Source organism: Rattus norvegicus, chromosome 7 (assembly GCF_036323735.1).
Source record: "Rattus norvegicus strain BN/NHsdMcwi chromosome 7, GRCr8, whole genome shotgun sequence".
Lineage (NCBI taxonomy): Eukaryota > Metazoa > Chordata > Mammalia > Rodentia > Muridae > Rattus > Rattus norvegicus.
This window is the reverse complement of record NC_086025.1, coordinates 134,203,609-134,226,212: the sequence shown is the minus strand read 5'-3', so window position 1 is coordinate 134,226,212 and position 22,604 is coordinate 134,203,609. Positions and strand designations below refer to the sequence as shown.

The 22,604-nt window shown below is 52.9% G+C and overlaps 2 protein-coding genes and 1 long non-coding RNA gene across 6 annotated transcripts in view; 1 reads left to right on the top strand and 2 right to left on the bottom strand.

The window, feature by feature from the left end:
• Positions 1–834: 834 nt before the first annotated feature.
• Tamalin (trafficking regulator and scaffold protein tamalin) lies at positions 835–8,601 on the bottom strand. The gene is made up of 8 exons (NM_138894.1): positions 8,299–8,601; positions 6,248–6,297; positions 4,241–4,295; positions 4,038–4,140; positions 2,582–2,675; positions 2,407–2,473; positions 2,146–2,212; positions 835–1,561 (listed from the first exon to the last, which is right to left on the bottom strand). The coding sequence occupies exons 1-8, from the start codon at positions 8,539–8,541 to the stop codon at positions 1,056–1,058; spliced, it is 1,185 nt and encodes a 394-aa protein (NP_620249.1). The 5' UTR covers positions 8,542–8,601; the 3' UTR covers positions 835–1,055.
• On the top strand, positions 8,086–17,858 carry LOC103692984 (uncharacterized). Its single transcript, NR_132098.1, has 4 exons — positions 8,086–8,231; positions 9,668–9,806; positions 17,020–17,115; positions 17,659–17,858. It is a non-coding gene; the product is annotated as an uncharacterized LOC103692984 (long non-coding RNA).
• Acvr1b (activin A receptor type 1B) overlaps positions 17,824–22,604 on the bottom strand; it is a 43,403-nt gene continuing 38,622 nt past the window's right edge. For 3 of the 4 annotated variants that reach the window (XM_039078579.2, XM_006242315.5, XM_039078578.2), the window contains one exon: positions 17,824–20,907. In XM_039078579.2, coding sequence (XP_038934507.1) covers positions 20,782–20,907 — 126 coding nt within the window. In that variant the 3' untranslated portion in view covers positions 17,824–20,781. 4 annotated transcript variants of the gene reach the window in all.

Genomic DNA, 22,604 nt, shown 5'->3' with positions numbered 1-22,604 from the left:
CCTGTCTGTCAGAGGTTGGGTGGACGGTGACTAAGTCTGTGGATCTAGCTTCTACTCAAGGCAGATTTCAGATGTGCTAGCGGGGAAGCCAGGGAGGGATGTTGGACAAGTGACCCTGTATCTGCTGTGGGTATCTGGGGAGGGAAGCAACAAAAATACACCTGAATGAGAGGCCCGAAGTCTAGAGTGGGTGCGGGGCCTCCGCTCAGGCAAGTATGCGCTCATCAAAATCTCCGAGACAATTTCCCTGGCTTCAGGCTAAAAGAAAGATGTGAAGTGCAGTTTGTGTTCGTAGTGGGAGGAGTCAGAGCTTGCCTGAGCACAGTCCTCCCCCCACGGGCAGTTACCACACTGACAGAAATGCAAAAAAGAAAAAAAAAAAACATCAATTTTATACAGCTTGTGGTTCAGAAGCAACATATGTAGAAGACGGTGGGGCAGTCCAGGCTGCCCCACCCCACCTGACGAACTCATTCCTGTTCCCCAAGGAGCACAGAACCCAGGACCCCTGCCTGACAGGACCCCTAGTTACAGGCCCCTGGACAGGGGTTAAGCCCTTAAGGGTCAAGGTTGGGGGGAGGGGACCAGCACCTTGCCCCCTTGGGGCCCACTGGTCCATTGGTGTGTGTTTGTGTGGGGGTCTCTGTAGGGTGGGGAATGATCAATGATCGTGGATATCTCTCCCCAAGGTTGGGGAGCTAATAAAGGTAAGAAGAGGGTTTCTTGGCACAGGGCCCCCACAAGGCACCACTGACCCAGACTATAGGCCGGCACAGACCTCTTTGGTCCCCCAGACCTCTCCCAATTCCCAATGTCTATTCACCCCCTGCAGAGTTCCTGCTGTCGTTTAGAGGAGGGCAGAAAGCAGCTCAGCGCCCTTTTTCCCCCCAGCAGACAAGCAGTGAACCAGACCAGAAGGACCAGAGCTAGCAAGGACCCTCTCCTGCTGCTTTGGGCTCCTGGAGTCCTTGGACCGCCCCTACTGCCCCTACTTTTTGCACTGGCTGTTACGATGAATAAATAAATAAATACTTCCCACCTGCCCACCCGCACCCCTACAGCTGGCTCTCCTCTTCCTCCAGGGAGCGGTTGAGTCCGGGGATGAATTTGAGCAGCCGCCTGCGGAAGCTGCGGTACTTGGTCTTACGTAGACCGGCGCCGCACAGGGCCTGCTCACGGGCCTCAGTCCAGAGGGCTCCTGGCGCGCCCCCGCCGCCGCCCCCGCCTGGGCCCGCGCACCGCACACTGGCGCTGCGGCTGAGCGTGGCACGGGGTGCGGGACACAGCACGGACGCCGGAGTCTCGGCGGAGCCCGGGCCTGGCGCGCGCGCGGGGGGCGGTGGGGGCGGCAGCGCCTGCGGCTCGGCGCCCCCAAAGAAGCACGTGTGATACACGGCGTCGTCCGTGTCCCCTTTGGCCCGCCGTGAGCCCCCGCGGGCACCCCCAGGCGCTGCGAGCAGAGGCCCAAAGGGCAGCGAGCCGGGAAGCAGGCCTGCGCCGTAGAGGCAGGAGCGCACGGACTCCAGTGTGTCATAGATGCTTGGGTCCTTCACCACCAGGCCTGCGGGGACAGAAGATCAGGGAGCTTCCAGAATCCTGGGGCCAGAGCGCCCTAGGCTAAGGGTCAGAAGGCGTGGGCAGAAGATCCTGTTCTTTCCTCGTGGCTACCATCGTGGGCCCTGGGCCCTGGGCTCCGGGCTCCGGGCTCCGGGCCCCAGTCTTTCTGTCTGTAAAGCTGGAGTTAATAAACTCAAGAACGCCACTTAAGACAGGAAGGCAGTCCACAGAAAGGACACACACACACACACGTGCGCGCGCACATGCACACCACACGCACACACTTCCTCTTTTGGAGACAGGGTCCTTCTACAGAACCCTAGCTGTCCTAGGACTTACTACTGTAAACTAGGCTGGCCTCAAAGATCAGCCTGCCTCTGCTTCCTGAGATTAATGGCCTGCACCAAACAGCAGTACTCAACCTTAACCTCCAGAGGGCGACTGCGAGAACAAAACTGTATATCAGTTTAGGGTAACGTGGGGTCCAAAGTAGTAGCTCCAGGCCACCCCTGCAGAGGGCAGCAGCCTGCTAGTTCTAAGAGGGGAGGGCTGATGGGGGTGTCCGCCGCGACAGCCCGACCTACTCACCGTGCACTAGCCGCTGCTCCTGTACCATAAGCGACCTGTATTCGCCCCACTTCTCATACAGGGTTTGCTGTAAGACACATGCAGCCAACTGTCAGGACTACCGGGTCACCAGCAGGATATGGAGACAAACATGGGAAAGGGAGAAAGGAACAAAGGCCCCAGGGCTAACAGAGGTTAAGAAAGGTGCAGGAACCCTTAAAAGGGCCTGAGGGGCAGGGACCAGGAAGAGGAAGGCAGATTCTGGACTTTCTTGGTCCCCACCTTAAGGTACTGCAGTCGTGCCTCCAGTTCTGCCTTCCGAATGGACGTCCCATACAGGGTTTCCAGTCTGAAGGATGGAGGGGGAACAAAGGCTGAGCAAGCCTGAAGGCTGAGGAAACAGCACAAGGCTGAGCTCAGGAGCCCTTAGGCCCTGCACCTAGACATGGATGGATACCTGAGAACGTTGCCAGATGCTTTGATGATATCCACAATCTCCCGGTGCCGGATGCCTTCCACGTTGAGACCATTGACACTGGCGATGGTGTCCCCTGTCAAGAAGAGCAGAAGTCAGTATCTGTTTCCCAGGGCATGGAGGAAGGGCTCCAGCCATTAAGGGCAGGATGGTGACCTGGAGAACCACTGATTTCCACAGTGGTGGGGAGACCTGGGCATCTATCTCCTTTATCCCACTCAAAACACACAAAAACCAGTTGGGTGATAGTGGTGGCACATTCTTTAATCCCCAGCACTTGGGAGGCAGAGGCGGGCAGATCTCTGTAAGTTTGAGGCCAGCCTTGTCTACAGAGCAAATTCCAGGATAGCCAAGGCCATACAGAGAAACACTGTCTCAACAAACAAACAAACAAACAAACAAAACTAAGAAACAAACAAAACCTAAAACCTAGCCCAGCATGGTGTTACATGCCTTTAATGGACTCCTAGCACTTGGGAAACAGAGACAGGCAAATCTCCATGAATCTGAGGCCAGTCTGGTCTACATAGCAAGTTCCAGGACAGCCAGGGCTGTTACATAGAGAAACCCTCTCTCAAAAAAAACAAAAAACAAAAAAACAAACAAAAAAAAAAAACAAAAAAACAAAAAAACAAAGCAGAACAAAATAAAACAATGACAAATACATAAAACCACAACCTTTTCTCCCTGAACAGAGACCACCAGCTTGTGTGGATAGAGGAACCTATGCTAGATTCCAGGGATTTGAGAAGAAATGAGTTATCAAATATGCATACCCTCAGGAATCTCTCTCCCTCAACACAGAGCCCTCCCAGGTGCCTTTGCTGCTCCTGGAGTCAGCTGTTTCTGTTTAACCCACACCTGTCACAAGAGTCAGTCCATACAGGTGAGGCATTGGGTGAACAGGTACCCAACTGGGAGCTGGCCCAGGCTCCAGGCAAGTGGGCAAGAAGGTAAGGGCCAAGGGGCAACTGTGCTGACAGAATATGTGTGGATTCATGGAGCCTCAGGCTGGCAGACTGGGACCTTAGGGTCTCCATCATTTGACTCCTGGATGAAGGGCACAGCACAGGTGCCCCAGCTGGAGAAGGATAGGTCCTCATGCACCATTGTGAGGCAGACCCTGGTAGAGAATACTTCTCTACCAGAATCTGCCCAGCTGGGTTGCACAGCTGCCAGGAGGTAGAACAGCTGCTCGCAAGAAGAATCGCTTTCCCCTGGCTTCGCCACGCACGCTTTTGCCCGTCCTATTTTGCAAAAGACCTGCACATGGTCCCACAGTCAATGGCCGGTGCGTCCAAATCCCATTTCAGGATTCTGTTAATTCTTCCGGCCTTCTCCAAGTTGGAGGATGAAGGAGGGGGAGAAAATGCCTCTGCTTAAGAGTAAAGTTATGCACTGCCCCCAGAGCCCTGTGTACTCTGGGCTCAAGGCCTACCAGGCGTGAGCCCAGCCAGCTGGGCAGGGCTGGACTCGTGAACTCGGCAGACAAAGGTCACCATCTCCACACGCTGCTCTTCTCGGTGGTGAAGGCCATAAGTCTGTGAACAAATGCCCGGATGTTCAGCAGAGGCAAGCACACGTATCAGTCCTCCAAACTGTCCTCCCAACCCTCCCCTCTCTGTGCCCAGTCTTTCACACCTGGATCTCGAAGCCAAAGGTCTGGTTGTCTCCCTTCTCCAAAGTCAGAACCTTCCTGCAGAAGACACAGGGTCAAGATCACCAAAGTTAAGAAAAGTATGAGAGAGCTGGCTCTGGTGGGCCCACATCCGTGATCCCAGTCCTTGAGAGACTGAGGCAGGAGGATGATGCATTTTAGAATGAGCTGCATAGTGAGGCTTTGTCTCAAAATACAAGGTCACAAAACAAAAACACAGTCCCACAGCTCAGCACCCAGGGATGTGGAAGTCTGATCTTAAACATCCCAGAAGGACCCACAGTCTCCTGTGACAGCTCATTCTCCACAGATTTTTGGAATGCCCTTCCCAAACCCAAATGAATTTGGCCTCAGGGAGCTGCACAGAATAAACTAACCTCGTAAGTGGGGCAGCTAGGGGGCAGAGGGGAGGTGGCAAATCAGGAAAGGAGGGAGCCTACCAGCACCCCAGACTCCTAGTGAGTCTGACCTTATATTCACTAACCTACGGCCCCCAATTTGGCCCCCCAGGCTGAAGCATCCAGGCCTCTGATGCTTTGAGGAAAACACAGCCCCAGCCCCGGGGGCAGTCACGAGGCTGGGCGCAGACCACAGCTGCCCCTCCCAGCTGTGGTGCGGCCAGCCCACCAGATGTGAGGGCTGGGGGAGGGGAGCCTGGGGCCACCCCTTCCCGAACTGAAGGCTGACTGCAGGACACAATGGTTTGGAGCCGCTCCAGACCCTAGGCCGAGGGGGGAGCCCAGAGTTTCCTCTGCCCACCCCTTCCCCTTCCTTTCCACCAGTCAGAGGCAGAATGAAATGGCTCCTAAGGCCTCTTTGAGTCTGGCAGCCTCAGAAAGGCCCCCAGAGACCAAGCCCCTAGCTTCTATCCTAAGTCACAGCCCCGGCCACCTAATGCTGGGCAAGACACTTCTCTTCTGCAGAAGCCCTGTATGTTCTGGGGCAGGAGCAGGGGAGACCTGGAAATTCTCTGTCTGTCCCAGTGCTTTCTGAGTTCCTGGAAGGGTCTGTGAACTTTTACTGCAAAGAGCCAGATGGTAAATATTTTGGGCTTTGTGGGCCCTGTGTGGTCTCTGTCGTGTACAATTCTTTGTTTTTATAACCCTTTAAAATATTAAAATGAGCTGGGCATGGTGGTGCATGCCTTTTTTAATCCCAGCACCTGGGAAGCGGAGGCAGGAGGATATCTTGAATTCCAGGGCAGCCAGGGTTCTGTAGAGAGACCCTGTCTCATAAAGCAAAACACAAAACAACAACAACAACAGCAACAACAACAACAAAAGCCAGTTTGTAGTGTGTGTGTGTGTGTGTGTGTGTGTGTGTGTGTGTGTGTGCATAATGTCAGATTCTTAGTTAAAGGGCCAAACAGAACAACCTGGCCAGGAAGACACCATTTGCTGGACTATTTCAGAGGAAGGTCCTGAGCTTCAGAAATAGGCAATAAGGGAACCTTAGCCCTAGGTCCTAGGATGAGTGCCCATCCACCGTCCAGATCTCAAAGCCGTCCTAAACGGCAGCTATGGGATGGCACCAACGTAGGACTGGAAGTCTGAGCTATAAAACCAGTTAGACTCAAACGGCTGGTCACGGAATGCCCACGGTCTGGGCCTGCCGGGGGTGGGAGGTGGGGGGGGGTGGGAAGTGGGAGTGAGGGTGGGCTCAGGGAAGCCACAGAGGACAGGTTAGGTTACCCCCCATGGTGTCTCCTCCTCCCTACCCCCACCTCTCACTAATCCAGCTCTTCCAGGAAGACACAACTGGCATTGATTGGGGGTGGTTAAGGAGCACCTAATGACTCAAAAGTGCCCCCCCTTGTTCTGCCGCCCCTTCACACAGCCCACACCCCCACCTGCCCCTCAATCCAGCAGGGAAGTCATGCTCAAGGATGGGAGATGCCTCCCAGGGGAGTTGGGCTGAGATGCTCCACCCCCACACACCCCCCACCTCACTTTTCTGGACCACAGCAGGGGCTTTGGGTGGGGGTGACTCACCGTTGTTGTTCAGGACTCTGAGTAAAATTCTTCCAACGGAATCCTGAGCCCTGGGTGGGAAAATGGCCCGAAAAGATGATGAAGGGGCTATCCTGGGGCAATGGTGAGAAGGGGCTATCCTGGGGCAATGGTGAGAAGGGGCTATCCTGGGGCAATGGTGAGAAGGGGCTATCCTGGGGCAATGGTGAGAAGGGGCTATCCTGGGGCAATGGTGAGAAGGGGCTACCCTTGGGAGGACACTGAGGAACCCTCTCTGGGAGGACTCACAGGAGCCTAGCTCCAGCACAGCACCCCACTTCCTGCTGCCTGTCTTCTCCCTCCCAGCTATACCTCTGCTTTGGTGCTAATGTAACTATTTGCCAAAGGCAGCTGCTGTCATCACTCCCAGAGTTCACACTGTCCCTGGGACCTCGGGGTCACATCTGTCCTGGGTTCCAGACCTGTAAACTCAGCCTCTGCTAACCAGCTTGGGGAAGAATGTGACTCTAGAGTAATGTCACCACTGGCATCATGTCTAATGGGTCCAGACTTTGCAGGCCCCGAAACCTGGGGCAGGAGCTTCCCTGGGTTGAAGAAGGAAGTAAGAATCTTACTCCACAGACCCACGCCATCTGGGTCTGTCCCTTTTATTAAATGCTGGGTTCAGGCAAACCCAGTATTTTGGGGAGTGCAGAGAGTCAGGAGCCTGGCAGTGCTAGCCTGGATGTGGCAGAGGTGTCAAATCTCCTAAGAACAGGTTCCCTGGGGGTAGGTAGAGCAGTATATTCCAGATGAAGCTGGCTGTTATGTCCCCCAAACCTGAGTCTCTTGATATTGCCTTTTCCCCCCTGGAACGTCAGAATCAAACTTGTCTCACTATACTTGAGAAACTGGTGGTTGTGTTGTTGTTGTTTTTAAACCAATAACCTAAAACAACCTCTGTCCCTCCTAAGATTTTAGTTCTAGGAGGAAGTCTCATCCGGGACCAACCCTTTCCCCAAGTGCCAAACTGCCTGAGGCCTTCCCGGTCTGTGCTTTTGTTAACACTCTCTACCCCCATAAGCTACCCCAAAGCAAGGAAGGGAAGGTGACCTTCCTCCAGCAAAGATTAGCCTCAGGGTGGGAACTTACTCAAATAGGCCAAGAAGGAAGGACTGGGCAGTACAGAGAGACCCCTTTGTTTTTCAACCCGATTTTCATAAAATGCAAATTCTCAACAAGCTGTTCATTGTATGTAGGGGGGAGCCAGGGACCAGGAGAGAAGGAGGGGGCCCGCGTAGGGAAGGGATACTCATCCCTTCTCCTTAATCTGGGTCTTGGGTCTCAGCGTCGGTGGACTCAGGTCCTCTCAAGCCAAAGGAAGAGCCTCACTTAGAGGGAGACTTAGGGCAGAGGGCGGGTGCGGCCCGCATCCTTCCTGCCCTGTGACTCTCCCACCGCGTCCGGTCCTGGCTGAAGTTAGAAAAGCGGTGCTTTCTCATCCCGCATCTAAGATGCGGGACAAAGCGAGAGTCCCTGAGCGCAGGAAGCCGGTGTCCCTGAGGAGGGGGCGTTCTTGGGAATTCGCAGCACTACTTCTAAGGGGTCATTGGTGTTTCTCCCGCCCAGGGCTCCAGGACCCTCAACTTGTTCGAGGCAAGAGGTGGGGTTCCTTCTCTAGCCCTGCTCCAACTCTAGAAGGTGCTGGGGCGGCAGGGTCCTGAGAGTTTTTAGACTTCTGGACACCCGCAGGCGGAGCAGGAGGCGGCAGAAAGCCAGATGGAGCAAGCTGGAGAAAGGGGGTGCTGAGGCGGAGTCAAGGCAAGAGAGTGGGAGGAGATGGGGCATCCGCGCGTGGGGAATGGGACGGAGAGCCACCCGAACTGGGGGTGTTGTGATGGCGGGGGCCACGGTCTTCCGAGACCGGAGTGGGCAGACTTGCGCCCTCTGAGGACAAGGCCGAACAAGGCGAGTGGCCCAGGGTTGGAGAGCCGAGGAATGTGGCAGTCATCCGGCGCGGCTACGTGTGAGTTGGACCTGCCGAAGGAAGAAGGCAGGGTACCGAGTCTGGGGATGCAGGTTAAGTAACGCACCTTTCGGCGGGGCAGGGTGCCCCCGGACACGGCGAGCGCGCGGTACAGCTCCGCAGGGTGATAGTCCTCCAATGCTGCGTACAGCTCGTCCCCGGGGGCTCCTGGCGGAGCGGCGGCAGCCGGGGGGCCGGAGGGGGTCGGCGCAGCGCGAGCGGCTTCGGAGTCGGGAGCCCGGCCAGCGAGGTCCGGCGCGGCCGTCGCCTCCTCCTTCTGCTGCAGCTTCCTGAGTCGGCGAAGGGTCATGGCTCCGGCGTCCGGCGCCCCTCGGAGGCCGCACTCACTCCGGTAGATGGGGTTGGCGACGGCTTTGGGACGCCAGCCCAGCGGGCCTCGTGTAGCCTTGCTTTATAGACTCCCGAGAGGCGTGGGGAGCGGCCTCCAGTGGCCTCGCCCCAAGACACGCAGGCACCGCCCCCGGGGGGGACCGCTATGGCGAGCCCCGCCCACAGTGCCACCAGCCAGGCTCCGGGGAAACTCTGGGGGACTTAGGCGCTCAGTGGGGGAAACCTAGCTGCCCCTGGCAGCGGGAGGGACAGGACATCTGGGGCGAGCAGGGGTTTACAGGCTACCTGAAAACAATCTGTGAACGCACACTGAATGAAGTTGGGGTACGGATGATGACTTTAGTGGTTCGTGGAGATAGGGACACATTAAGGAGTCGTGGTAATTAACCTGAGGGAAGCTTTGAGATCAGGGAAGCAGGGGGTCAGACTCGGAGTGGAGAGACTGCAGGAAGCCCTAGACTAGAGAGAGAGAGGGAGGAGGGGCCGGGGCTGCTCAGGGGGAGGGTTGTGGTTTCTGAAGTAGGAACTGGGAGACACCTCTGAATTCACCCGCCGGAAGCCCCTGGGGAGTGAGGGACTAAGGGTTTTTCATCTTCCCACCTGCACCCTAGAAGAGCTAACTAACTAAAGCAGCCTTCCTTTCCCAGGGCTAGGAGAAAGGGAAGCCGTGGAAACCGGCAAGCAGGTTTAATTCCGAGCCCTCCTGGAGCCACCCCCAGGCTCTCTTCTCTCTGGATGCCGGAGTTAAGGCTCCCGTTCCTCACGTGGACTTTGGAATATGCCCAGAGTAGGGTCTCTGAGTTGGATCATGACCGGTGCTGAGCCTTTCTCTAGTCCCGTCTTAGATACCATTTCTCAAGCTCTTTGTTACCATGGCTGCCAGGCTGTGGGAGAGGCGGGGATGACCCACAGCCCAAGTCTGTCGTCAGTGGCGCCCAAATAAGAAGCAAGAAAGGGAAGCAGTCGGTGTCTAGCCACCACAGAAGGAGACTGGGGCTCCACATTCGGACACGAGACACGACATATGTGCTTTGCGTACATCATAACAAACCTTATGATACAGGTACCATTGCTATCCCTTCCAGAGGAGGAAACTGAGACCCAGACAGAAAGCACCTTGCCAGGAAGGTCCTCGAACAGGAAGGACAAAGCTGACGTCCCAAACAAGGCACGTTCTGGAACTTCTGCCTAACTACTCTGTGATGCTGACTTCAATTCTTCCTGGTGAGTTTGAGCCCTGCTCTGTGCCAGGGACTGGCTAGGCACTGGTGTGACAGAGGTGCTTGGTCTGGGAGCTTACCTACTGTACCATACCATGGTACCTTACCTTACTTACCATACCATGGGGGCGCAGAGGCCAGGAGGCCATATCTCAGAGGCCAGAAAAGATTTTCTTCTACCTGTTCATCAGTTTGGCTGTCTCCCTGTGTCTTGCCGCCCCTCCTCCAGACCCCCCCCCCACCTCCCACCAGGTCCCAGCGCCCTCACCGCACACGAAGTATGAGTGGGAGGGGTGATCCTCCACCCTCAGAAATTGCACAAGTCCAGATGGCAGGATGCTCGTGGGGTTGGGGGGTAGGGGTGGCTCAGAGTCTATGTTAGCTAAGATGTAGCTAACATAATGCTTTTCTTAATGCTTCTCTCCCCTCTTTAACCACCAAGTGGCCATCAGTTGAGGGGCCAAGGGAGTGTCGGTGGGGAAACATGGGACTCTATTGAGAGCATTAACACAGATGGACCCCTGGACCGTCTGTTGCCTGACAGACGGCATCTGTAGCAGGGGAGGGGGTGGGGAGTTATGCAGGCAGAAGGCACAAAAGTTTGTATTACATTTATTCTAGTTCTTATCCACGAAAGGACCCTCCCCCAAGGGATCCATAAAGGAGCCACCTGCCTACTCCAGAGATTTACTTAGTTAACGCCTATCTAACAGCCCTGTTGACAGACCTCCTTTGTGCTGATAGAGAGGTAGATACCTCTCCCCCAACAACCCTAGTTTGTGCAAGTCCGACTGCCTCTGGCCTCCAGGTGAGAAGCCACCACGGGGAGCTGAAGTTCTCACCTAAGCAAGAAGGTGCTAGAAAATCCAGAGCAAGTGTGAGCCCGGAAGAGGCAATTTCTCTAAGCCCTTGGCATGATTTCCTCAAATCTTAGGATCTCGGAGCTGGAAGAGGCCTCGTGTTCTGGAAAAGACGTGTGTGTGGTCCAAGCCCTCCTGCCTGCGACAGCAGCCAGAGAGGCAAAGGCTGCCCCAGAATGGGCTTAGGAACCCAGGACTCTAGACAAAGACTGCTAATTCAGCAGCTGGCAGCTAGGGAGAGGGCTGCCTGATTCCTCTGCGGTTCCACGGTTTCTCCAGGGAGGGATGGATTGTCCTGGGTGCCTCCCTGTGGGGTGGTGATGCCCTCTGCTGGTCGTGAGCCTTGTGGTGGAAAATATCTCCAGACTCAAAGCCGGCCGGAGCCCGGCGCCACCTGGAATTTGGGATCCCATACAGCATTTCCTCCCAAGAGGATCTGTAGTGAACTGGTCACTGAGTTCACAGTGAGGAAGTTGTGAGGAGGGAGATGCTGCGGGTGAAATGCAATCCACAGTACGGCTCCAGAGCTCAGCCTTCTCGCACCTCCTCCTAAGCCACGCCCCTTGTCTAGTTATCTGTTCTCCAAGGAGCCTTCCCCGGGCCTCCTGCCGCTCCAGAAAGTCTTTTACCTCCTCATGCCTCTTAGCAAATTCCCTATGGATCTGTTCCTGAGAAATCTATACTTTGTCTGAAACTTATGTCAAAGCAGGTGTCTTGTTCCCAGGAGTTCAGGTTTCCCAGCTCTTTGGCTCCAGCTGCCCTGGCTGAGATGGGGTTTACGGGGGTGGGGGTGGGGTGGGGTGAGGACCTGGGTAGAGTGGGATTAATAGGGTCTGTCTAACGGACAAAGCCCCTTCTCATTTCTTTTTTTTTTCTTTCCCTTCTTATTTCTGGTTTTTTTGTTTGTTTGTTTGTTTGTTTGTTTTTTGTTTTTTGTTTTTTTCCGGAGCTAGGGACCGAACCCAGGGCCTTGCGCTTCCTGGGTAAGCGCTCTACCACTGAGCTAAATCCCCAGCCCCTCCCTTCTTATTTCTTTAGGGACAACCCCTTGCCAAGTCTCCCACCATTCCACAATTCCTTGTGAGGAGCTGGAGGAAGTGACTCCTGTGACCCTACAAACCTGCTTAAGCTCTGGGGAACCCTCGGGAAGTTGGAGCACTAGAGCTGTGAAAGTTCAGAGCCCATAGAGTCCCAGTGAGTCAGTTACTTCAGGGCACAGAACTAGCAAGAATGAATAAATAGCTCGGTGGATGCCGCCTCTGCTTCTGTGAGGGAGTGGGACAGGGTGGGGGTAATGCGGGAGGGGGAGGGGGAGGGTTGGCAGCAAGAGAGGGCCTGGAGCTCAGCTGGCCCTCTGGTCCACCAGGAATGACTGACAGGACTGGGTCTCAGCTGCATGATGTCACTGCTTGCAGGAGGCACAGAACAGCCGGTAGGCAGCTGGCTGGGCAGGGAATGCTTGTTTTCTTAGTGGCTCCTATTGCCTAACAGTGTTCATGGCATGGTGTTGTGTTGGTGCTGGGGCCTTGCTGGGGGAGGGTTCTAGCAGCGGGTCTGATCCAGTACAGCTCAGAGACCTGACTCCCAGGAGTTCTGCAGGTAGGAGCCAGGTAGATAGGACGCATTGTGTTGGATATGGGGATATGGGTGTCTCCTGGTCTAGTCCCATCCAGAGGCCAAGGTCGACCTGCCTCTTGAATGGCCAGGTTGGAGTGACAGAAGGAAGGGACACTCAGTCTGGTTTTCCTCAGAGTGGCAGCAGGTCACTCGTAAGACACGGAGCATATATTTTCCCACCTCTCACTTTAGCAGGAGAAATGCAGAAATTGAAAGCTCTTAGGGCAGGGACTACCTCAGATCTCTTCCCTGTTGGCAGACACACACCTGTTCAGCATCATAATCCCTGGCTTTGGGGGTGGGGGGTGGGGATGGGCAGCATTGTGCATCAGGCTGCCCAACCCCCAAAACACACGTGTTAGACCTCCGGGCCACGGCTTGCTCTCTCTCTGCCACTGACTTCAGACAGAAAGCTTCCCCTGTCTGCATGGTTGTCTGGTCCTGCCTGAACCTGTCTCCTGCTCACTGGCTTTGCCTCTCCTCGAAGAAGTTCTGGTCTGCTACCATAGCAAATGCCTCCCTACAGACAAACAGGGCCATATTACTCCCCTGCTTACAATCCGCTGTGGTCTGGAAGTCGGTGTCCCACAGACAGCCCTCGATTCACAGTGATACTAAATGGTGGAGGGTTTAGGAGGTGATTCAGTGGGGCAAGCGCTGTACTGGGCAGCTTTGTGTCAACTTAGCTGAAAGAAGGGAGCATCAAGCCTGGTGGTGGTGTGCGTGCCTTTAGTCCCCGCACTCAGGAGGCAGAGGCAGGTGGATCTCTGAGTTGAAGGCCAGCCTGGTCTACAGAGCAAGTTCCAGGACAGCCAGGGCTACACAGAGAAACCCTGTCTTGGAAAAAAAACAAGCAAGCAAGCAAGCAGTGTCTCCATAGGCTCTGGCTGTAAGGCATTTTCTTAATTAGTAAATGATGGGGGAGGGTCCAGCTAAGACAAATAAACCATTTCCTCCCCAACGTGCTTTGGTCATAGTGCTTTATCACAGCCATAGAAACCCTAAGACAAGTGCTCTCATAAAAGAGGCAGATGGGAGTCTGTTTCCCTTCCTGCCATGTAAGAACTGGACCAAGCTCTCTGTTAATACTGATGCTGCTGGTCTCTTGATTTTAGGGTTTTTTGTTTTGTTTTGTTTTTTAAAGATTTACTTATTTATTTTCTGTATATGAGTATACGAGTACACTGTAGCTGACTTCAGACACACCAGATCCCATTACAGATGGTTGTTAGCCACCATGTGGTTGCTGAGGATTGAGCTCAGGACCTCTGGAAGAGCAGTCGGAGCTCTTAACCCCTGAGACATCTCTCCAGCCGGATTTTAGGGTTTTCAGTCTCTAGAAATGGCAGGTAAAAGTTTGTGTTTATAAATTATCCATGAGAGTGGTGGTGCAGGCCTTTAATCCCAACACTTGGGGGCTGGAGAGATGGCTCAGTGGTTAAGAGCACTGACTTGCTCTTCCAAAGGTCCTGAGTTCAATTCCCAGCAACCACATGGTGGCTCACAACCATCTGTAATGAGATCCGATGCCCTCTTTTGGTGTGTAAAGGACAGTACGTTCATATACATTAAATAAATCATTTTTTTAAAAATTTATTTTATTATATATGAGTACACCATTCCTGTCTTCAGATACATGCTAGCTAAGCACTGCCAACTCAACTACATTCAGCTGCAGGAGGCTTTAACTTAGGGTACAGAATACTAGCTATCAAGAAAAGGTTGGAGACTAACACAGGAGGGAAAGTTATTGATTAGCATAGTCAGAGGGAGTTGTCCAGGCAGAGGTAACAGCATTAGTTTCACAAAGCTAAGTAGTTGCCATTTCCGTCTCTCGCCCCGCCCCCACCGGAAGTTGTGACTTATAAGCTTGGGGAAAGCCCCAGTAGATTTCCCTCCTTATATTTCTGGCTCCCTTAACGTGGCCAAAAACCTTTGGATTTGTTGTTGTTTTTGTTGTTGTCGAGATTTATTTTTACTTTGTGTTTTGCCTACAAGTATGCAACTGCATGTATGGTGCCCACAGAGGCCGGAAAGGACATTGGAGCCCCTGGAACTGGATGATATAGTTCCCAGCTGTTCGTGAATGTAGATGAGGTTGGCTTCAAACTCGTGGAGCTAAGTTCTGGGGTGGAAGGTATGTGACAGCCAGCAGGGTACCCTTGTTTTTAGAGACAGGTGCTGTTACATAGCTCAGGCTGGCCTCAAGTTGTCTCAGCCTCTCAAGTGCTGGAATAACGGGTTGTATGATGGGCATGGTAGTGCTCTGGATAGGTTTTTAAAATTCTTATCTTGACTTCATATATATGCATGGTTTGGTCCTGGCCACACATCCCATGTCCCCTTACCCTCTTTCGTGCACTTGTTATTGAATGGTGATGTTTTTTTGACTGGAGCCCCTCTGTTTCAAAATGTTACCCCAACTTCCTCTCTCCTTTGTGATCCCCAGTGTCCTGTCTGTCCTGATCATGATACCTACCCTCCTTAGTAGCCATCTGTTCTGTAGGAAGGGACCCTTAGAGGGTCCTGTCCTTGCTTCCCTAGACCCCTCACTGGCAGTTCTGGGATGCCTGGTGTATTGCTCTATAACACAGCCTTCCCTAACCTGCCTCCCATTTGTACAGATGTGACCGGTCTAGATTAAGCGCTCCTTGAAGCCAGGGGCCATGGCTCACATGCCTTTGTGCTCTGCCTGTCCTAAGGATGCTTAGAAAACATCCAAAAGCTCACCTGTCCCTGAAACCTCTAGAACCCACACCCTCATCTTTGGCTTCCAAAAAAACATTCTCGAAAGGGTCTTCTGTTGGCTGGTCCTGGGACCCACCAGTTCACAAGGATCTGCTACTGGCTGCTACCTTCCCTGATCCTAGGACCCACCAGCTCATAAGCTATAGGGCTCAGTTGTTTGGTCAAGTTTCAACATAGATGTTTCTGTGAAAAAATGTTTAGATGTGACTAGCATTTACATCTGTGGGGTTTTGTTTGATAGTCATTTTTTGTAATTTTTTTATTTTATGTGCTTTGGTATTTTGCCTGCATGTATGTCTGTGTGAGGGCATCAGCTCTGAGAGTTAGAGATAGTTGTGAGCTGTCATGTGGGTGCTGGGATCTCTGAGTTTGAGGCCAGCCCGGTCTACAGAGCAAGTTCCAGGACAGCTAGAACTACACAGAGAAACCCTGTCAACAAATAAACAGACACCAAAACCAACAACAAAACCCAAACAAACAAACAAAAATCAAAAAACAAGACAAAAAAGACTGGTCCCACAGTCTGTTATGGAGGCTGGTGTTTACATTTGAGAGAATCACCCAGAAAAAGAACACTCTGAGTCTGCCCATGAAGGAGTATCCTGAGTTAGGCTCTAACGCCTGAAGGTTTAGATTATATTAAGGTGGGACACCTCCCTGCTGTGGGCTGCACCATCCCATGGGCTGCAGTCTCGAGTGCATACCGAAGAAGGAAAGCTGAGCTGAGCATGGGTCCTGGCTGCCATCCTGGAGTGAGCAGTGTGACCAGCTGCAGCTTCGTGCCCTGGTCATCAGGACAGACTGTACTCTCAAACCATGAACCTAGACCACCTTTCCTCCTTGCTGCTTCTGTCAGTATTTTGTAACTTTTGTTTGTTTGTTTGAGACAAGGTTTCTCTATGTAGCCCTGCCTGCCTCTGCTTCCCAAGTGCTGGCATTAAAGGTACATCACCAAGGCTTATAGTTAGTTTTTATAACTAAGAAACAGTAACTAATATAAGGGCGCATTCCCCATGAGAACCTGGGGACTGGAGACCAAGCTTTTAACATGGACCCTCAGGGGACACTTGTGTAAGTAAGATGCAGGTGGGTTTTCTACAGCTGAGAGCCTTAAATTGAGGCATCCAGGGGAGGGAGGATTTTGCCCTTAGATTCAACACCCCAGCATCAATTCTCCCTTGGGGAGCTGGTCTGTTGGCTACTTTTTAAATTTTTTAACTTGTTAGCTTCCTCACGACGTTCTCGATGCCTTAAAACATGTCTCCCTCTAAACACTTCCAATTACCCTACTTTTTCTGCACAACCCTAGCTATACCGATACTGGCTTAATTTGAAGGCCTTCCATTTCGGTCATGTCCCGTCAGAAGCTTGTACCGTATTACTGATTTTGCTTTGTGTTTAGCAAGCAGATTCCTAGGACTGTGAAAATCCAAACACATATGGCTCAGGGGGAAAAACTGCTATGAAACAAAACACCAAGTGATTCACCCTTCAAAATGAGCCCATGGCTTTGGTGACACAGTAACTTTCAAGCATATGTAAAGAGGTGCCAGAATGAATGCTGTTCTGATTTTTAGGTTGGCAAAGCTGGCTCTGCAAACCATGCTGAGACCTAGGATGGGCGAGAGGCCGACCAGTCATAGGATGGTCTGCAGGGTCAGGACTGAGGTCATGCAAACCTCTGAAGAAGGGGTTAGCAGGTCAGACCTATGGTAGTCACCTTGTATCTCAGCCTGGGTAATAACCACAACTCCTAAACTGTGAAGGGCTGAAGTGGTGGGCAGGTTCTACAGTGATGTTGTAGTGAAAATAGAGGTCTTAGAATTGTGTGTTCATGTGCCACAGTCTGTGGACATTTGAGGATGATTCTGTTTCTGTCTCCTATCTCACTGTGCAGACACTTTAACAAACTGAGTCATCCTGAGGGCTTTGCCAATATTAACTGCACAACATGACTGCTCCCTTTCAAACGCTTTTATGGCCTTTATTTAGATGGAAGACCTGCAGAAGGCAGCATGCAGAAGTTGCAAGTCCTTTCTACAACAGCAGTCTACAAATGGAAGCCGTGGGCCTGGATGTTAGCACATGGTGCGTGTGAGTTACCTGCAGGGACGTACGTACCCACCCACCCAAACCTACTGTAGCACTTGTTACTCTGGGTGCCCCAGCCCACAGCTACAGCATTTACACCTAGTTTGTTGGAACACGGTCCAAGAATGGAGCCATGGGAGGAGAATTCTGAGTACTTGTGAGAAATATCCAAGAAAATAAGACAAAAGTCTAGTGACCTTACTTCCTTCAAAACTTGCCATGTGTAATTTGTTGATGAGAACTTTACTCCAGTGCCATTTCTCAACTCCCAGAGTATAAATTGTCTGATGCTTTGAATATGGCTGGCTATTGCGTGAGACTTCAGTCTACCTCAGTTTTAGGCTCTGCTCTCCCAGGTCCAACCAGCAGCTAGATCAGTGAACACCTTCCATGTTCTGAAGATCCCTGCTAAACCGTGCAGACTCACCCCCATCTCCTAAGTGCCCAGAACGCAGTCACACTTCAGTCGAGGTGAGGGAGGTTAAACTGCAGAGTGAGTGGCCCGTGACTAACCAGAGATCAAACCCTTTTTATAAACAGACCAAAATGCTAAAAGACGACACAAAGCTGGTCTCAGAAGATCTAAATGTCCAGGTCAGCAGTGAAGGAATTCTGCTCAAGTGCAGCACACAGAGGACCCATGCCCCACTCCGGCCACGCCCTGGGCAGTCATTATATATGGGAGGCAGATGGGATCAGAGCAGCTCTGTCAATAAAACTTTAATAATGTACAGCAGAAACTGGACAGGCTCGTTCTTATATTAAAACAAAAATTTCCTATATTACAATATATTTACACTTGCATACTGGAGAGGTAAAGTGTCTAAGTGGCTATTTTACAGTCCTTTCTAATAAATTGTACAAAAAACAAACAGAAGTACCGAGAATACCGTTCAGGGGCCTTGACGGCGACCTAAGAACGGGCTTAGACTTGGTCTATGAATCCAGATCCAGAGGTGCAGGTAGCCCTGTGGATCAGGGTGGCCTCAGGGAGCCAAACCACAGCTTCAGTTTCTCCCAACTCTCAGCTTAATGTAGAGTGATGGGGTGGGAGTGGAGTTTCCCCCAAACCTGCTCAAGTCTTCCTGAGAGGTGGACGAGCTGAACTGCACAGAGGGCAGAAGGGTCTCCTGGGAGTAGTCCGGTGGTGTGGGGGTCGCTGTGGGGCTGCTGCTGCTGGCAGGTAACAGAGGCAGAGAGGATTCTACCATTCAACCACCTGTAATCACGGAGACTCAGCTGCAGGGTGGGAAGTGGGAGGTCAGCAGGGGTGGGTAAAGAGGTTCCCCCAAAGACACAGTTGGGACTCAAGGGACACTGTTCAGTGGCCAGTAAATTGGCCCAAGGAATTAAAGGAGGATCCCTTTAAAGCAAGGAAAGAAGCTATACACCAGGAAATAAATAGAAAGACCGAGACTATGGGGAGACAGTTTCCCTGCGCATACTCATGCCTCCCTTGGGGCAGGAAGGGCTCCTGGCGATGAATTCAGTCTCCAGGCCCCACCGCTTGCCAGGGGCTCCCCTTCCCGTTCCTTAGTGGTCTTTAAGAACAGAGCTCATAAAGGTTCTCAGGGTCAGCCATGAGCACTTCTGGTCTCAAAAGTGGGTGCTCATCCACTCACGATTCAGTTCTCCCTCCAGGAGCAGCGCCCGGGCCTGTCCCGCTCTCAGGAGATCCTCCCAGGCCAGCGCTCAGCAGGCACACAACCCAAATTTGCTGAGCAAATGTCTGGAAAGGGTGCAGCCAGCCGGACAGTGCACAGGCCGGGGAGCTGCTCGTGGGATGGGGTCGGTGTGCAGGGCGTACAAGGCTGCCAGCCCCATGGGGAAATGCGGCCCTTCCTGCTCAGCGGGATCAGGCTCAGGAGCAGAGCAGGCGTTTCCAGTGACTGAACTATGTGCGTCTGAGTCTAGACAATTTTTGTTTTGTTTGTTTTAGGGATTTCTTTAAAAAACAAACAGACTAAGAGGTAATTGTCGCAGAGATGGTTCTCCTTTTACAAAACTTAACAATATTAAAGTTAAAATCCTGACCCTCCCCCTAAAATAAAATAAAATAAAATGAATTAAAATAAACCACTCCAGTTAAAAGTTATGGCTTCAAAGTTATTATATACCTAGATGCTGACCAAATCACCACCCACAGCCAGGCTTCTAGAACCCATTAAATACTACACTTGGTTAAACCCCATACTCAGCTCAGACTGCTCTCCTCAGTAGGGACCCTAAAGTGGATGCAAACCTCTCACATTCCCTCTACCCTGATCAGAAATCCAGCACAAGGCGGCCCATGCAGATGCCTTCCTCCCATCCCAGCCTCCCTCCCCACGCCCTGCAGCCCACCCCTCCCCACCCTAAACCCACCACTGCCACCACCACCAAAAATATACACTGCAGTTTGCAGAGTCTGGGTGGGACAAACAGATGTTACATTCCGGTCTGAGTCCCAAGCTCTGGCTCGGGATTCCTCAGGCTGTTAAGGACGGTGCCCTCGGGCTGGCTCATTTCTCATGGCTGATGCTGAAACACAACACCCAAAACCCAGCGAGACATTCTTTCTCTGCTCATCGAGTCCCTCTCATTTTGACCCAAAAGCTTCTCCTACCATGGACAAGTGGGCCAGCTTTGGTTCTGGTCTGAAATGGAAGAGGAGGGCCTGTGACACAGGGTGGGTAAGCAGCCTGCTGAGAAGAGGACCTCCAGGACAGGGGCTGGGGGCAGGAGACACCTCAGGAGGGTACCAGGTTAACTACATGCTGCTCACTGTGAGAGGCAGCCTCACTCACTCAGAGACAGTACAGCCACCACACCCTGGCCTGCACATGCACAGAAAGCTCAAGCAGGTACACACACACATCTACACACACTCACACACACCTGCACACACTCACACACACCTACACACACTCACACACCTACACACTCACACACCTACACACACTTACACACTCACATACACCTACACACACTCTCACACACCCACACTCACACACCTACACACACACTCTCACACACCTACACTAACACACACACTCACACACACCTACACACACATACACACACACACACACACACACACACACACACACACACACACGGGCGAGGCACGGACCAGGCACAATGTGAGACACACCTCGGCACATGCGCACTTGGCTGGACAGACAGGCAGCAGGTTGTGTCTCTAGGGGCAGTCCCTCCAGATGAGAAGGGGATGGCGTGGCTCAGGACTGCCCACAGGTAAAAGGGAGGACACTTCCGGTTCCTCTCAGTATCTGCCAGTTGACTGGTCCCTGGAGGAAACCTGCAGTCCAGTGGACAACACGGTATGGGGGCTGCTCCCAGGCGAGCCCAGCACCCATCACCACTCCTGGCAACATGCCAGATGCACTGGGCTTTCTGTCCTTCCCACTGCACGCAGTGCGAGTTGTGGCATCGAGTCATCTACATGATTTGCTCTCAGAGTCTCCATGCCATCAGGAGGTAAATATAAAAAGTGTCTGTCTCAAACCCAGTAGGGAGTGTGCGTCTCCCAGGCTCTGTCCCTCTTGCAGACCAGGGCTCTGGCCAGAGGGCTGGGCAGAAACAAGAGGTAGGCCTCCACGCTTGCACGGTGGCTGCAGGCATCCTCACTGCCCAGGTTCTTTGCGTAGGCAGAGGAACAGCTTAAATCTTCACGTCTTCCTGCACGCTTAGCTGGGACAAAGTCTTCTTGATGCGCAGCGCTGTCAGGCGGGCAGCACCATTGGCGTACCAGCACTCCCGCATCATCTTCCCCATCACTCGCAAGGCCTGTGAGAGACCCAGTGAGAGACCCTCAGTGAGAGACCCAGTGAGAGACCCTCAGTGAGAGACCCAGTGAGAGAGACCCAGTGAGAGACCCAGTGAGAGACCCAGTGAGAGACCCTCAGTGAGAGACCCAGTGAGAGAGACCCAGTGAGAGACCCAGTGAGAGACCCAGTGAGAGACCCTCAGTGAGAGACCCAGTGAGAGACCCTCAGTGAGAGACCCAGTGAGAGACCCAGTGAGAGACCCAGTGAGAGACCCTCAGTGAGAGACCCAGTGAGAGAGGCCCTCAGTGAGAGATCCAGTGAGAGACCCTCAGTGAGAGACCCAGTGAGAGATCCTCAGTGAGAGACCCAGTGAGAGACCCAGTGAGAGACCCTCAGTGAGAGAGACCCAGTGAGAGACCCAGTGAGAGACCCTCAGTGAGAGACCCTCAGTGAGAGACCCAGTGAGAAACCCAGTGAGAGAGGCCCTCAGTGAGAGATCCAGTGAGAGACCCTCAGTGAGAGACCCAGTGAGAGACCCTCAGTGAGAGACCCAGTGAGAGACCCTCAGTGAGAGAGACCCAGTGAGAGACCCTCAGTGAGAGACCCTCAGTGAGAGACCCAGTGAGAGACCCAGTGAGAGACCCAGTGAGAGACCCAGTGAGAGAGGCCCTCAGTGAGAGACCCAGTGAGAGACCCTCAGTGAGAGACCCTCAGTGAGAGACCCAGTGAGAGACCCAGTGAGAGAGACCCAGTGAGAGACCCTCAGTGAGAGACCCTCAGTGAGAGACCCAGTGAGAGACCCCCTCAGTGAGACTCAGTGAGAGACCCTCAGTGAGAGAGACCCTCAGTGAGAGACCCGCAGTGAGAGAGACCCACAGTGAGAGAGAGACCCTCAATAAGAAAGACCCCCAGTGGCTCATCTCCGCTGCCTCCCTGTCTGTCAGGTCTGATCCACTCCATGATGCTTTGAAATTTTTTCCTAGGCTTCTCCTTCCTTAAGGGGCAGAGGTGCAAGGGGAGAAGAGGCAGCAGCGGCCCGTTGGTTCTTTCCCATCTCACCCTCAGCTAAATCCAAGGTGCCCAAGCATGCTGGAAAATGCAGTTCTCTTACACAACCACAACCAACTGGTAGGCACTGGCTAAATGTGAGCCCTCAGCTGGGTTTCCTGGGTACAGAAACGCCCCCTAGTGGCCAAGCTCCTTAAAGGTAGAGGTGTGCTCTCCCTACATGGGAAGGCAGGGGTGTTGGGAGAGGAGGCCCTAACTGAATAGAGTTGAGCATTAGCAGAGCTGGGCCTACCCTGACACCTACCAGAGGTAACCTGGGATGCTCTCAGCACAGACATAAGGCAATGTGTAAACAAGGATGTGCTGTTCCCACAGCCTAATCTAGATGTAAAGTCTGTTACAATGAAGCTGCAGAAATTAAACAATGTTCTGAGAGAAAGGTCTCCTGCCCCCTGCTGGCAAGACCTGGTTTCCTTGAACTCTGTAGGACTCTAGTGCCCCATGTCAGTTAGGGCTGTCCTAACACTCTTCTCCTTTCAAGTACCTCGCTACCCCATGTGCTGGATGACTGGAATTCTAGTTCTCCCTCCTACCTCCAGCCCCTCCACACTTTTCCCCCTCCCCACACTGCCCCCCCAACTCATCCCCCTTCCCTCCGTCTCACACCCCTCCATCCTGCCTCAGATCTGTAGTTTCTACAAAGGCCTC